At 35.2% G+C, this 16,708-nt stretch overlaps 1 protein-coding gene across 5 annotated transcripts in view; it reads left to right on the top strand.

The window, feature by feature from the left end:
- LOC131046440 (uncharacterized) overlaps positions 1–15,958 on the top strand; it is a 274,884-nt gene extending 258,926 nt beyond the window's left edge. For all 5 annotated transcript variants that reach the window (XM_057980187.2, XM_057980184.2, XM_057980185.2 and 2 more), the window contains 2 exons: positions 15,286–15,336; positions 15,497–15,958. In XM_057980187.2, coding sequence (XP_057836170.2) covers positions 15,286–15,336; positions 15,497–15,616 — 171 coding nt within the window. In that variant the 3' untranslated portion in view covers positions 15,617–15,958. The remainder of the gene's footprint in view (positions 1–15,285; positions 15,337–15,496) is intronic.
- Positions 15,959–16,708: the final 750 nt, after the last annotated feature.

Here is a 16,708-nt window from a genome sequence, read left to right as displayed (position 1 = left end):
ATTGACTGGTCATGCCCTTTAGGCATGACCGATCAATGCACCCATTGATTGGTGCCTTCACAATTATACCATTAACACAATGCTGATTATCGGTTCAAAAACCCCCGATAGCATATTGTAATATCATAATATAATGACTGATCAATATAATGAATCAGTTCATATAAACACTGATGATTCAAAGTGCACGATGTATATAATCCAACCGGTGCATTTGTTAACCAATGTTAATGCCAAATGAAGCGGTGTATTCATTAAACCCGATAACAAATATGCCCGATATAATTAAGCCCGATAACAGATGTGAATCGGTGCCAATGTTTATGCACCCGATAGCAAGTATGTATCGGCGAATTTAACCCGATAACTTATAGCATTTAATATGCTATCGGGTTGTTAGCCCAATAGCATAATGATAAGCAATGTTTGTACAATCCGATAATCATATGCAATATAAATCAGACATGAAGCATGTAGATAAATAACAGAACAAGGAAGGTTAGGAAGATCTTATCTTGCATAAGTTACCATGCATTAACAAACACAAGCATTGCCAATGGCACTCGTGCTCACTAGCTAGCTCATCCTCAACATCAAGCATAACAAGCCAAGGAGTGGAAGCATCCAAGTCAGTATGCTCTGGCTTAATATCCTACTTCCTTGTAGCTAGTTTGTTTTTGTGAAAGGAAGCATGAGTTTAAATGCATGCACATTAACTCTACCTTTCTCGAGTGTAGTTGTTTGTGCTTTACTAAGTGGATGAAGAAGTATGTGCTCTAGTACCTCAGAAATGTAGATGAATTAGCAACCTATTAAGACAGAGTTAAAGAGTTGAGAGTAATAAAATAAAAAAATTATAAATAAATCTTCAAAGATAATAAAGAAAATTATAAAACTTACTTGTAATAAAACTTTGATCACAAGAGGTTGTAAGGTTTGGAATTGTTGACCATGGATGTTTAACTGAACTATGAGCATCCTTTTTGAACTTCTCACAAAGTGTTTCAATACTTGATGATTGGAGTGTGCAAAATCAATGAACTCACTCCTTACTACTTTTTGCAAATTAGGATCAAGTTAGAGTCTATGAAAAGTTGCCTTGTATCCTTTGGCAACTTCAAAATCTCTATATGAGGCAATCCTCATTGGTACAAAATGGATTTCAAGGCTATAGTATTTTGGACTTTATGTGAAGGCAAGATGTGTTGAGAACACAGTTAGGGGAGGGGGGTAGGGGGTCAATCAGTATAACGAACTTTTACTTTTTCAGCTTAATATTATAAGAAAATAACTTTATCTTGTTATTTTTATACTTTCAAATTCTTGTAAAACTTAGAAATCAGAATTTAGTTTCTAATTAAATTGTTTGTTGTGAAATTTAGAGAGTGCTAGATTTAGGCATGGCATAGAAATGAACAAATAAGAACAAAAACACAATTACCCTAGGAAAACCTCCTAGGAGGAAAAACCCAGCCAGGAAAGATCCTCAGATCTGATTATGGATTATATTCATATAACAGTTACAACACTTATCTCAAGTACTTGAAGATGTCTGAAGTGTTTGCTCTTAGGGCTGATGGAATCAACAATAGGTCTGCACTTTCATGAGCATCAGGTCTGCCCCTTAAACACACCAGCCAGCACTCAGACTCAAGCCCTAGATCTGCACTCTTGGTGTATCTTAGGTCTGCACTTATGCTTGAAATTGATCAGAAACCCTAGCACTTTAATTCTAGAACAGCTCGGCCTCCTTTGTGACAGTATGAACTTGATGTTTGCTTCTTCAAATGGCAGGAATGATTCGCATAAGTTCCTTCACCAACTTTCACATTAATCAGATGTATACTTCACATCATTAGGCATATGTGTATTTCGCATCATTGGCAGATGTATATTTTGCATGAAGGATATATTGATTGTATGTTGAATGAGGTGAATGTGTCTTTATTTATATGTGATGCAAGATCCATTTATGTTGGCCTATGATAAATTAATAACCTTTAATTTATTTGTGTCTCTTTAACCGAAATGCTTTATTAGATAGGGTTGGCCCTATTCATGTAAGCATGTTATCTTGCATGTAGCGTGGGGTTTAAGGAGTGCCGTGAGGTATAGGGCCCAACCCTACACATTGAAGAAGGGGCTGGTCCCTTGGGCGGATTCCAATGTTGCCCAAGGCAATTGGAATCCACCATTCCCTAATTACAATCAACATATCTCAAAACATATTCATTGCATACTAACATTCACATGAGATCTAACTATTATGAATACAAATAGAACACAAGATATATACATGGAAACCCTTATGGGAGAAAACACGACAAAATAGCTTCCTTATATACAAGAAACTCTCTTACAAATTCGTAGGTATCAATCCACCAGAGGCACCAACCCCTCATTCTAATTTCCACCTTTTAACGGATGATGGATGATCCTATTCTTATCAACTTATTCTATAATTCTTCTTCTCAACTTGTTCTTCAAATCTGCTATGAAATTAATACAAGACTGCCACAAAAACTTTCTTCTCAATCTGCAACAGTTCCTTCTTAAATCTGCTATAATCACTTTCTTAACTTGTGCTATAATTTTGTTCTTATATTACCCTTTAATCTGCCACAAATCATATTACAATCTTCTCATAAGTTAGTCATACAATCCTTCACAATCTCCTCATATAATCTGCCATAAAAAACTCTTTTCTCAATTTGCTCATAGTCTCCTTCCTATAATCTCAAATCTGAAATAATCTTAATGTAACTCTCCTTTTGTGCTTGATTTATCTTGTTCTTATTACACACTCTGCCCACTCCTTGCTTTCAATTTTTCTCTCTTATATATCTTCAAGTGTATTTGAAAGGACATATCCTTTTGCAAACAGATATCTCGTTTAAATGAGTCATGTCCAAAACAAGACTAATAACACCTCTTCAATTTAAATCTTCTTTTAACAAGCAAACATATTACTTGTTAATTGCACCTTATATTAAGATTTGCACCTTGAAATCATACCCTTTCATGTATTAAATCTCCACTTTAATCGCACCCTTTATGTCTTTGACTTACCAACTAGATTGCTGTCCTTAACGTTTATTTCTGACAATAGTTTTGTCTTTTTTACTAATCCAAATTCAAGCGCTGCCGTAGGAGTCTTTTAATCGTACCACTTCATATTCAATGAATAAGACTTTTGTCTTATATGGAGCACTTTATTTAATTTAACATCTCCACTTTAATATCTTTAATGAGTAAGACATTTTTTGTCATATTAGTGAATCACAACACTTTTTAGACTTTAATTGTATCACTTGTCTTTAAGAATTTTGTTTTATATGCGAGTGCTGCCATATAACATATATTTTTTTGTTCTTGTTTGTAAATAAGAAAATGACTTTCCTCTTTATTCTTATTTTGTTTTTTCCTGGTTTGCTGTAGGATATTTGTCTTTTGTTAATCATACAAATCGTTGGCTTTTACCATAGTTTTCTGCTTTGTTAAGATCACTGTGTGTTATATCATCACTGTCTTGTTCTTTTATTTAATTGCTTCCTTATCAGATATAAGCATTATTTCTTATTTGTATATTAATTTCTGCTCATAAAATCTTCAAGCATTAATCTGTTTCTTGAGATTCATTGCTGCTCATTATAGTTTGTCTTTACACAAATATAATTGCTTTTTAAACTTCTTTGAAACTTCTTTATCAATCAGCTTTCTGTCAATCACAATTGACTTGTCATCATTTGTTACCATCTCAATAATATTCTTTACCAAATTAGGAAGCCAAACTGTATTATCTGGAAGAATCTTTTCCCACCATCATTTGCATTGTAGTGTCCATTGAATTGCTGCTCGTTAACTTGCAGTGACACAAATGCAGTGACACAAATCTTCCACAAATGTTGACTTGTCTTTAATCATAAACATTGCAAACTTAAGATGTTGTTTATCATATTATTTGGCATTACTTGGCTTAATCAACATTGATTTATACTTGTAATAGTATGATTACAATCTGCTCTTTGACATCAATATATGTATTACCTATGCAGTGAAGTCGATCATCCTTGGTACTTTGACAATCATTTCCTTGACATTAATGATAACTACTATAGCATTCTTCAACATCAAATTCAAACAATGAATTTCTTTCACTAATAGCTTTGACATCAATGACAATCTTGTCCTTATAACTTTGACATCAGAGACAATAAATGTTGACTTGCAGTCACACAAATCTTCCATAAATGTTGACTTGTCTTTAATCATAAACATTGCAAACTTAAGATGTTGTTTATCATATTATTTGGCATTACTTGGCTTAATCAACATTGATTTATACTTGTACTAGTATGATTACAATCTGTACTTTGACATCAATAAATGTATTACCTATGCAGTGAATTCGATCATCCTTGATACTTTGACAATCATTTCCTTGACATTAATGGTAACTACTATAGCATTCTTCAACATCAAATTCAAACAACGAATTTCTTTCACTAATAGCTTTGACATCAATGACAATCTTGTCCTTATAACTTTGACATCAGAGACAATATTTCCAACAAGATGTAGTGAATTGGTCATTATGTTCCATTTCTCTTCAATATTTTCTTCAAGATTTTGGTCCTTTTCATTTATGATGGTATTCATCTTCTCAATTGTTCATTTGAAGCCACCATATTGTAAGGAAGTTAAGGTATACCTTGAGAGGAGAATATGCAAATATTTCAAAATTGATTTTATCTTGCTACAAAAAATAACGTAGAAACATATATATAATTGAAATAAGCAATGATACCACAACTAGTGATTTACATGGCGAAACCCTTTCGTGAGAAAAAACCCACTCCAAAGCTATTCAATATATTAATGAATAATCTTTAAGGTTATAATATACTAGCAAAGCAAGAATTAGCAGGAGTATTCACCAACATGCAATCTGGAAGAAGTCTGACAACATTTCAGTAGAGGTTCAGTACCTACAAATTCAACATAATAATGTCTCCATCACAACTCCTTAATATGTAGACTCATGGAGGCTCAAAATACCACCATAAAGCGTTGCCATGAGCCCAAACAGGGTTCCAAAAATACCATGGTAAAAACCCATATGACCCCTACATACTAAAAATAGTCTCTTACAATTTGTCATAATCTATCATAGTTGACCATCTAATTTGGGCACACATGTTTGCTAAATTAAACAATCTAGAATAAGTCTCTTACAAATTCTCATACACATCTTATAGTTGATCATCATGTCCAAAGTAACGTTCCCTATTTTTAGCCTTTATAGTTGTCATATAATCTATCATAACATCCTTAAAAATAAGCCTTCCACAATATACCACTAAGTGGGCATCTTTTGACAACTCATAGCTCATTTTTCAAAGCACCAATATGGCAAAAATGGCAACTTGAAATCTTCCGCCCTTTTTTGGTGGAGCACAATTATTTAATAATATGCAATATAAATTATGTCAAATAACTACAAGAAAATGTTAAATAAATAAATGAACTTAGGAATTGCCAAGGTTGAGACGCCTTAATTTGAAACACTTATATCTCTCCTAAACAAGGCTCATCCATGTTGGTAAAATGGATCATACCCAAAATGTGTTCGTTGATACGACACGATCCTACCAAATGCCATCTAGGACCCTATGCCTAATATTTGTTGCCTCGTCAATGTTGGATTGCTTCCATATAGACCAAATTTTGGCTTATAAGCATTTTAGAAAATGCCTCTTGAATCTTCACAAGCCATCTTGAAGCAGTTGTCTTGGAGGTAAAATTGGTCCTGGCAACCTATGCAAAAATCAAAATAAAAGAAAATAAAAAAAGCGAAGGAAACGTAGATAAATTAAAAAAAAATTTATTAAAGTGAAACATAAATATTAAAATAAATCTTAATGTTGCACTTAACTTTGATAGCTACAATTTTTTAGAATGATCTAAATCGTTATTCAAGAACTCTCAAAAATTCTTTTGACTCGCAAGTTTTCTCGAGTCAAAATGCCAGGCGAGTTACTCACCCAAAAACTCTCCAACAAGATTTTGAAAAACTTGTAGTGATTTTCTCCTATAAAACTCGCAAGTAAATGCGAAAAACCTCGAGTTTTGTATTAAAAACTCGTCCAAATTCATATAATTTGTTTTTTCATTTCTTGCAATTAATACAACACAATTTTCATTGGCAGTAAAGATTTCAAGGCCTTAATTTGCTGCCCATCAACCCCGTTGGCTTGACCCTATTGGGGGCGTTGCCCCTAGACCCCCATGAGGGGCACTGCCCCTCAACCACATTGGGGTCTCCACTCCCAAATCCCCATTAATTATTGGAATTTGTCAAATAAAAATCTTGATTACAATGATGGGATGACGAGAAATTGGGATATAACTCTTGAGTGTGCCTACTTATATGTTATTATTGCACAACTTGCCAAAAATCTCATTCTAATATTGATTTATATATGTTCAATAAAATTGTCAAGTTATTGTCGAGTTTTTGCTAAGTCCTGAGTTTTTAAATTTTTTGGGCTTGCGAGTTTTTGCTAAGTCTGAGTTTTTCAACTATGATCTAAATATTCCTTACATCTAGTGGTCGGTGATGAACATTTGGATCTTTTTGCCCTTAATACATATTTGTTTGATCCAATCAATTTTGGTGCCAAATTTTTATAGCATAATTTTGAGAAAGTGAGCAACACGAGGTGTTGATATAGCGTTGGTCGGTCTCCTTCAAGCCAACTAAGCAAATCCAAATGTGTGAAATATACCTTATTCGATATGCATGATTAATAAGCTTGCTAATGATATTCGGTATGTGTATAAACCGATTGGTCATTTGTTAATAGTTGTTAAGTAGTCGACTTATGTTGAAATTTGTCACCCTTCATTGGGTCGTGATTCTTTGTAGGGTGCCGACCCTTGGGGAAGGGTCACCCTTGATGGATATAAAGGAGATTATATTTCTCCTCCTTGGTATCAGATAATACAACAAGCAGATCGATATTCTACGGCAGACAATCAACGAACACATACAGCAAGTTCGATAGCTACAACAGTTCGATATCACAGTCTATTGATATCCATTCATTGCAGTCGACATTCATTTGTGGCAGAGCAAATTTCTTGTGGCAGTCCGTATTCATTTATGGCAGATCATATTCATTCTGTGACAGAATGAAGTCATCTTCAGGCAGATTGAATATCCACAGCAGATCGAGTTATTACATCAGTGCAGTTCAGATTTCTTGTATTGCTGTGTATGGTGGTTTATTGATATCATCCACTGATATCAGATTGTGATCAAAGTACAAATAAAATTTCAAAATTACCTGCTTATTCAAATCTGATTGAAATTTAACATGGTATCAGAGCAAGCTTAAGAAAAGATCAGATCAGACTCATAGAAGCAGGGTTATCCTCCATTATTGCCTTTGAGTTTGATTACATCTATCAACGTCAAGATTGTCAACAGACTTAAAGTTGAAGACAGATTGGAGGGTGCATCAAACTTCGTCTCTTGGAAGTTTAGAGTTATGCTTGCCTTGGAGGAAAACGAATTAGACGAATTCGTGGAGAAAGCGGTATCGGAACCAACCAAAGAGGATGAGAAGCTTCAATGGAAGAGAAAGAACACCAAAGCAAAGAAAATGTTGGTTGACTTTGTGAAAGATTACATTGTGCCAATTATCTCCAAGTTGACAACGGCATATGACATGTTCAAGACATTAGAGGAGATGTATGAGATCAAAAACACGAGTCGAGCTCTTGCATTGAAGCAACAACTTCACCACATCAAGATGACGAAAGGAGAATCCATCATCTCATACTTCATGAGGATTACCGAATTGAGAGATCAACTCTACCATTGGACACACTATAGATAACAAAGATTTAACCATGTTGGCACTAAATGGTCTCCCTTCATCATGAGAGTCATTTATACAAGGGATAAGCACTAGATCAAAACTCCTTAAGTTTGATCGATTGAAGACAGACTGCATTCAAGAAGAGTCAAGATTGGCTACGAGAGGCATTGGCCAAAGCTCTACAAATGAAGATATTCATGTTCTTGCCTCTCACTCAAAGAAGAAGGGTCATTTCAAAAGGAAGAAAGATAAGGAATCCAATGGTGCTCCTACATTCAAAAGAAGGAAGAATCTTTCAAAAGTCCAATGCTTTAGATGTGACAAATAGGGTTACTATGCAAAAGAATGTCCAACTAGGCCTATGACTCAAGCTTCCATTGCGGATGTTGGTGAGACTCTTCCACAAAAGGATTCAAATGGATTCATATTCTATTCAGCTCTTTCAAGTAATTTGCCTACTGACCACAATACTTGGTTAATTGACAGTGGTGCATCTCGCCACATTACTGGATTTAGAGGACATCTAAATGATTTGGAGAGAAATTCAAACGAACAAGTGATCATTGGAGATGATACTAGTTACTCCATGCAAGGAGTTGGGACCTCCTCTCTTCACTTAAATTCAGGCATTTCTTTGCAATTGAATGATGTACTATTCGTTCTGAGAATTAAGCGAAATCTTGTCTCCATATCAGCTTTGGAAGACAAGGGATATCGAATTGCATTCGTAGATGGCAAAGTCCTTGCATGGCCAAAGAAATCAAACATCAAGATGGCTTAAGTCATTGGAGTTCATCACGGATATCTTTACAGACTTTGCATTCATCCTCCTCAAGCCTTACTTCATGACTCATCAAGTACTTGTGAGATTTGACATAGAAGATTTGGTCACCTTCACTTTTGTGCGCTACCTACAATGGAGAAGATGGTTACAGGCCTTCCAAAACTCAACCAGGAGCATGAAGGCACTTGCAAAGGTTGCGCATTGGAAAGACTTGGATCTATTTCTTGAAGAGTAAAGAATCTGAAGAGGTACTTATGAGATTTAAGGAATTCAAAGCTCAAGTAGAAAACGTATCCGGGAAGAGGATCAAAGTCTTGAGATCCGATAATGGAGGAGAGTACACCTGCGGTAACTTCCGTAAGTTTTGCATTGAAGCTGGGATTAAGAGGGAGTTTTGTGTTCCCTATAATCCTCAACAGATTGGTGCAGCAGGAAACAATCTTTAGTGGCACTAAGCTCTACAGAGGTCGAGTATATTGCAGCATGTGTGGCAGCACGAGAAGCAGTGTTGCTTCGAAAGCTTCTTGTAGGATCGCTTGGGCAATCCTTAGAGCCTACAATTATCCATTGTGATAATCAAAGTTGTGTAAAGCTTTCTGTCAATCCCGTGTTTCATGACTAGACAAAGCATGTGGAGATCAAGTATCACTATGTTAGAGACATGGTGGAAAGGAATGCTATTTAGTTGAGATACATTAGTACTGATGAGTAGACGACAGACATTGTCACCAAGTTGTACTTTCGAGATAAGCTTGGTATGGTGGAGAATGAAGCCCTAGCTGAGATTGAGTCTTAGCATCATTGATCTATTTATATTTTATACTAGTGCATTCTTCTCTTTGAGAGGGAAGTTTAAAGTGTAAGCTCTTGTTAATGCATTTCTCTTTGAGAAGAGATTTGAGGTGAAAATCCTTATTTCCATCCTCTGGGATGAGCCATGGTGGATCCACCCTTTGGAATGAGCTATGGTGGATGTCATGTGTGTGACAGAATGACAACATCACATGAGAGAGTCTGTGATGATTTTCTTGTACTTGTGTGTTCACCCTCTGGGATGAGCCATGGTGAATATCATTGTGAGGTGACGATCTCACAATAATGGTTGATATCATGATGAAGTGATATCTATTCTTACACCATCCATGGGAGAAGCCATGATGGTTGATATCACGGTGAGGTGATATCTTTCCTTTCCACATATGGGAGTAGCCATTGTGGTCAAATATCACGATGAGGTGAAAGGCTTCCTTGATACACATGAGTGTAGTCATTGTGTTAGTCATCACGATGAGGTGATGTGACTTGTAGAGATCAAGAAGGATTCCTCCCTAGCTAAGAGGGAGTGTTGATGATATAGCGTCAGTCGGTCTCCTTCAAGCCAACTAAGCAAATCCAAATGTGTGAATGGTCTATCGGCCTTACACATTTTGTGTTACGATTATCTATTTAATTATTCCTTATACCTTATTTGATATGTAGGATTAATAAGCTTGCTAATGATATTCGGTATGTGTATAAACCAATTGGTCATTTGTTAATAATTGTTAAGTAGTCGACTTATGTTGAAAGTCTCCACCCTTCATTGGGTCGTGATTCTTTGTAGGGTGCCGATCCTTGGGGAAGGGTCACCCTTGACGGATATAAAGGAGATAATATTTCTCCTCCTTGGCATCGGATAATACAACAAGCAGATCGATATTCTACGGAAGACAATCAACGAACACATACAGCAAGTTCGATAGCTACAGCAGTTCGATATCACAGTCTATTGGTATCCATTCATTTGTGGCAGAGCAAATTTCTTGTGGCAGTCCGTATTCATTTGTGGCAGATCATATTCATTCTGTGACAGAGTGAAGTCATCTTCAGTCAGATTGAATATCCACAGCAGATCGAGTTATTACATCAGTGCAGTTCAGATTTCATGTATTGCTGTGTATGGTGATTTATTGATATCATCCATTGATATCAGATTGTGATCAAAGTACAAATAAAATTTTAAAATTATCTGCTTATTCAAATCTGATTGAAATTTAACACGAGGTGTCCAAAAGATGTATGAATAATGATCCTCGGCCAATAAAATAGGTGCTATTTGCTATGAATTGAACAACATTTCAAGGCCTTGCTTCCTTAATGGCCATGACGAAGATATTAAAAATAAATTTACCATTATTCACCTCCCTCACAATCTACTACTCTCAAAAACATTGCCCCTTTAGGGGATGCTACAATAATGTTGATCAATGGCTGGTTTTTTTTCTTTCTTCCATCCTTGGAAATGGACACCCTTGTCTGGGCTAAATTTCATATGGGCTTCAATGAATCCTCTACAAACTTCACAGCCTTCTTTAATAAGGTGCTATTCATCTTCTCAAAACTTGGACCTTTCTACCCTTTCAAAGCCTAATTAATTGTTCTCACCAATTGATACCAATATATAAAAAAAAAACATTGAAATCCAATCCATTTACACAAATACATCTCTCAATGTGTTGATCGACACTCTCACAAGACTTACTTGTGGAATGACATTTCCAACAATCCCTTTGACCTCTTATGTGTAATAGCTACAAGTTCTTTAGATATGGCTAAAAATGGGTGAGCCTTTACCAATAATTTAGGATTAGATGGGGAAGGAGGGAATCTCATTCCTCAGATCCTTTGCTTACCAAAGGATGATTTGATCAACGACCTATTGCTTCATTTGCATTCTCTTGTTCACTGACATATTCTATGATTTTATTTGATAGAACGGATACACCATTCTTTCCTAGGCAAACTTTGATACCTTGGCCAAGAATGCCACGTGAATGGGCTTTCACTTGGCTGTAGGGCCTTGAATACTTGACACCACACACATTGCAAATCCAAATGTAAATCCTACAACCTGGAATCTATCATACCATTTTAACATGTTTCCAAAGGGGATATTTTTGGTATATTTTAAAGTGAGATTGGCCATGGAACGAGAACTAGCTGCCATTGGAATCCCTATCATAAGAAGTGTGAGAAACGACACATTCAAGACAAATGGAAAAATATAGAACCTAACTCATTTTAAAAAATTAATCATACACTATAGATTCATAGAAGAATGAAAACAAAACAAGATTCAAAACACAAAAGAGTTCATTTGTAAAACAAAAAAACTTACCTCTTTCACAAAAATCTACATCTATGATCTCCTTGGCAGGAAATGGGATTTGGCACGTGTAAGAATAGTAAACAAGTTACTTTGAAACCTTGACTGATCAATTTTCAATTTTATTTGTGTGATGGCAATAAAGAATGAAATTTCAACAAGAATGAATGGTTTTCATGTTTCCTATGCACTGTGAGGTAGACTAATTTGTTTTTGTCATAGTTTGCAAACTCTGCGAGTACTCTGTTTTTTTTACTCTGCAAGTTTTTACAAGTTTAACTCGCGAGTTTTTATAGTCAGAGAAAACATGGGTAAAAACACCACCACAAGTAAAATGCTGGTTAAAATGCAATTTTCACATGTTTTTTGGGCTATAAAACCATCCATTTTCTCGCTGGAGATGTCAATTTTTAACTTAATACATTTTGTAATTGAAATTTGCAAAAAATATATGTTTTTTTTTGAGAAATTTTGATTTTTAGTACTTTCTAAGTTGCTGAGCTTTTGCGAAGTTTTTGTTGAGTATCTGCCAAGTCAAAATTTTTGGGCTTGCCGAGTACTCTCTGAGTCTGATTCTACGAACTACGGTTTTAGTCTTGCAAATGCTTTAGAAGGTATGTTTTGGGGTTAGGGATTCACTTTTATGCATCCAAGTCGAAGTCAAATGTTTAAAACACTTGATAAACAAAATATGTTTAAGATAAAAGGTCAACGGTTCATGGGTTTGCTATGGATTCTTCAAAATTCTTATTGGTTTGAAGTTGGTTCACGTAACTACAAACTCTATTTCAATATCCTTAACACACTACTTCTATCCATAAAAATCATTGTTAAGTAACCTACAAGGATTCAAAGTCAAACCCTCACTATAGAGCTCATGGATGTTTACAAAGTTGATGTTGTTGCAGCATGAATGTTTTCAATGCGAGCCTCAAGGATTGATTCTTACAAAGTTGACAATAAGGTAAGTATGTATATTTAATATGCTATTATGACAACAAACTGTTACTTTTCAAAACTTAATTAATCACAATAGCAATGCTTCAAAACTCAATTATCCACAGCAGTAACACAAATGCAAGATCTACAAATTAGGAACACAAGAAGAACACACGATTTACGTTGAAACCCCTAGGGGAGAAAACCATGGCAAAATATTGCTTTTATATTAGAAACTTCTTACAATCTCCATAGGCACAAACTCACAGGAGACACCAATCTTGTTGAGATGATTCGTAGGCACCAACCAATTGGAGACACCAAACCCCACAACTGAGCACCAACTCAGCAAGTGGCATCAATCTCCTTGAATATGAGGCACAAACCTCAAAAGGATGTCATGATGAATACTTGATCTTCTTCTTGAATCAGACCTAGTTCTCCTCCACAAATCTGCTCTGAAAATGCTTCTTTAAATCTGCTTATAATCTTCAATATTTTCTGCTTGTTGTCTGCAAAAATTGACCTTAAAATCTGCTCCCAATCTTCAATATTTTCTGCTCATAGGTCTGCAATAATTTACCTTAAAATCTGCTTCTACATGCACCTTAGATCTTGCACTAAAAGTGGGAATAATATTCAATGAATGCTTGTGTAAATAAACCTTAAGTGATTTTCAATATATGCATGCTCAAAAACCTTTTCATTCAATGGTCACATCCCAAAAATAACCAAAAATATTTTTTTTTTATTTTATTTTCTCAAGATATAGGCAATCTCTATGAGGGTCAACCTCTTTAAGCAAAAAGTTCGGCCCTTATAATTTTATTTTTTTAAAGGCAATTTAAACTAAAATATTGGGCGCCACAAATAAAGGTACAGGTTGGCCAGCATAAATTTAATTTATTTTAACCAATTCATCTCCGCCTTTGGTCTGCTGTCCTTTGACATCAATGACAATAACCTAACATTAGGGAGTGAAGTAGAGAAGCAATGAAGTATCGTCTTCCTCCTTTGTTGAAGATAGAAGATGAGAATGTAAGAGAAGGTGTACTAATGTATAACCTTCTGCTGTGTGTGAAGAATCGAAGGCAGTTGTTTCGTCCTATTGATTTGATATTAATCTTGCTGTTTGTGGTAATTGATTGAGAGGGAATGCCATATAAAATTGTAAGTAGAATGTAAGTCCCCTGTTGCTGGACTGACTGCCTGCAAGGCAAGTACGTTATCTGAATTTTGACTAATAAAGATGCTAAGAAGGCTGTTATTTCTTCCATAATGTGTGTTTGATATGGGTATGAATTCTTGCCATGTCTGATTATATCAGTGGCTGTGAGTGTGTAGCTGCTAGGATTAGCTGCCCTTCACTGGGTGCCCTGATCCTGGTCTGCATCAGGTGCAGTGGTAACATGCTGGCCTAGATAGTAAAGTCTCCATTTCAAACCCTGTGGGTATCCCCTCTTACCCACATGTGAGAAAAATGGAGGGAAGCAGTAGAAGACAATGCTAACAGGCCAATGGCAAAAAATGGCAACTTTATAGCACTGTAACATATGATTTGTAATATAATGCATAGAAGTGGGTTCCACCTCTCTCTTGGACCTCACCCATTGATTGAAAAAATAGTAGGCTAATAATATAAAAGGAGGTTCCTCTTTCAGTTTAGTTAAAAATGGAAGTTCCTATTAATGAGAGGAGATGATGGCAGATTTCAAAAATAAAGGGATTTTAGAGTTCTGTGTGCACTTATGTTTTACTATTGACATCCTCCTTCCATGTGAATAATATAAGCATACAAAACTTCGCACAATTTAAAGTACAATTAGTTCTGCAAATAGGCTACTCTATCAAGAGCTTATGAAGATAGTGAAAAATACAGTGTATTGCAACTGACATTTTGTATGCCAAGAATCACCTGCAGAAGTGGAGGTTGTCATGACTTTCACGAGGTTTCCCAAACAGCTCTTGCTTAGAGAGTCTGAACTCTTTCGGTATTGGTCTATAGGTATTGGGAATATTTAGTGTTAGGAACACCTATAGAGAAGCTGTGGATTTTCAAGTTTACATCAGAAAGATTCCTCTGATTTATACCATTGTATGTGATATACACACACACATACAGGGTCAAAAAAAAAAACTGTAGAAATTCAGATATTTTGAATTCTTAGCAGCCCATTTTCGTAAGTACTGGATTCATAAATTGAATATCTAGAGATTGCCTTGTAAATTGATGTCTAGATATAGAAATGTTTGGACTTCTGAAGGTTCAAGCAAGCACATCCTGTTAATCTCAAGGAGCAAGTTAAGTCATATTTCCAGTTTTGTTCTGCTTCTGGTTTTCTTCAAGACTGCAACTGTTTTTTCTTGTCTTTCACAATATCATTGTGTCATGGATGGTTTCAGTGTTTTGACATAACCAAGGCTGTGAAGTTTGCAGTTGTGAATGCTTAAGAGTTTTTGGTTTATAAAAAACATTTACAATATGATTAAATATTTTAGATTTGTCTTATTTGTTAATCTTTTGTTAACAGGCATATTACCTTCCTGAGACGGAGTACATACATTGGGCAAGAGCTCATCCAGTAAGTCAGCATGTCATGTTTTATAAATTTTTGTGATTCCGAAGAGCTAAAGAGAAGATGCTATAGGTAGTAATATTTTGCGATCTGCCTTACGTCAATATCAGTTTAGATTTATCCTCACATTCATCCCTTTGTTGCATTATCTATTGATGTTTGCCAGGAGTATTCTAAAGGCCAAGTCATAGGTCTCATCAATCTTGTTGCGAGCATGAACAATTGGAAAAGGAAGACGAGAGTGGAGTTGGTAGAAAAGATTGAAACAGGCGACTTCTTATTGTAATATTATTTGTCAATAGTTTGCATTTGGCTCACAAATCCGTGTCCAAATCCTTATGATTTCGTGTACATTTAGGGTGAATATTTGATTAAGATTTACTTTCATGTATAGCTGAATTCCTGCACAGTAAGCAGGCACGGTGATTTTCAGGTACATCCGCGGTGCGGTGAGGTAGAGTTGTAATCTGGGAATGTTGTAAATGTAAGCGGTGAAAGTGAAAAATACTCTTCATAGGAAATAATTTTGAGGTAGATGTGCCTCTTTGTATCATGTCAATGCAGTCACAACACTTCATCTTCCAGTTCTCCATTTAATATGCATTGTATCATTTATTTCAATTCATAATTATTGAGTTTGCTGATCTTAAGAAAGAAAATGTTGATTTGTCTTAAACAATCTTTTCACTGTTGATATTACCTTTGTAGAGCACAAGTGTATACCTAAGTGTAGTTTCATTCTTTATGGCAATTTCCTTTAATAATGAAAGTATATATAAGTTTATAACTTAAACTTTCAGGGCATTATATTAGCCAAAATGGTAGGCATTACACTCTGCTGCTGTTAAAGACACCACAGATGTTCTAAGTTTGAGAATGTACCTTTTTTGTCATCAATTAATACACCCAACCTGAATTTAAATCATTGGAGAAAATCATACAACAGAGATTTGAAAGTCAATATTTCTTCAAAATACGCTTGGTTTTCTTCCAACAATCAACATTGGGGTTAAAGATAAATCTCCTAATTTGTAGATAATAATTAAGATGTCAAGGCTAGTGAAGAAGATTAAGCTGTCCACCAATTTTTGATAAATTGATTAATCAACATATTAAACAAAATCATTTGAAGTAGTTAGTTTTAAGCCATCCCAGATATAAGGACATCATTTTCTTACATTCTATTAAGTTTGTCAGGTAGTCCTCCCGTAATTTTGCTGAAAAATAATCATGTTTTATCTGTTTGCAATCATTTGAAAGTCAATGTTTCTTCAAAATACGCTTGGTTTTCTTCCAACGATCAACATTGGGGTTAAAGATAAATCTCCTAATTTGTAGATAACAATTAAGATGTCAAGGCTAGTGAAGAAGATTAAGC

Source organism: Cryptomeria japonica, chromosome 1, assembly GCF_030272615.1.
Source record: "Cryptomeria japonica chromosome 1, Sugi_1.0, whole genome shotgun sequence".
NCBI classification, from domain to species: domain Eukaryota; kingdom Viridiplantae; phylum Streptophyta; class Pinopsida; order Cupressales; family Cupressaceae; genus Cryptomeria; species Cryptomeria japonica.
The sequence above is the reverse complement of the archived record's forward strand: the minus strand, read 5'-3'. Positions and strand labels throughout refer to the sequence as shown.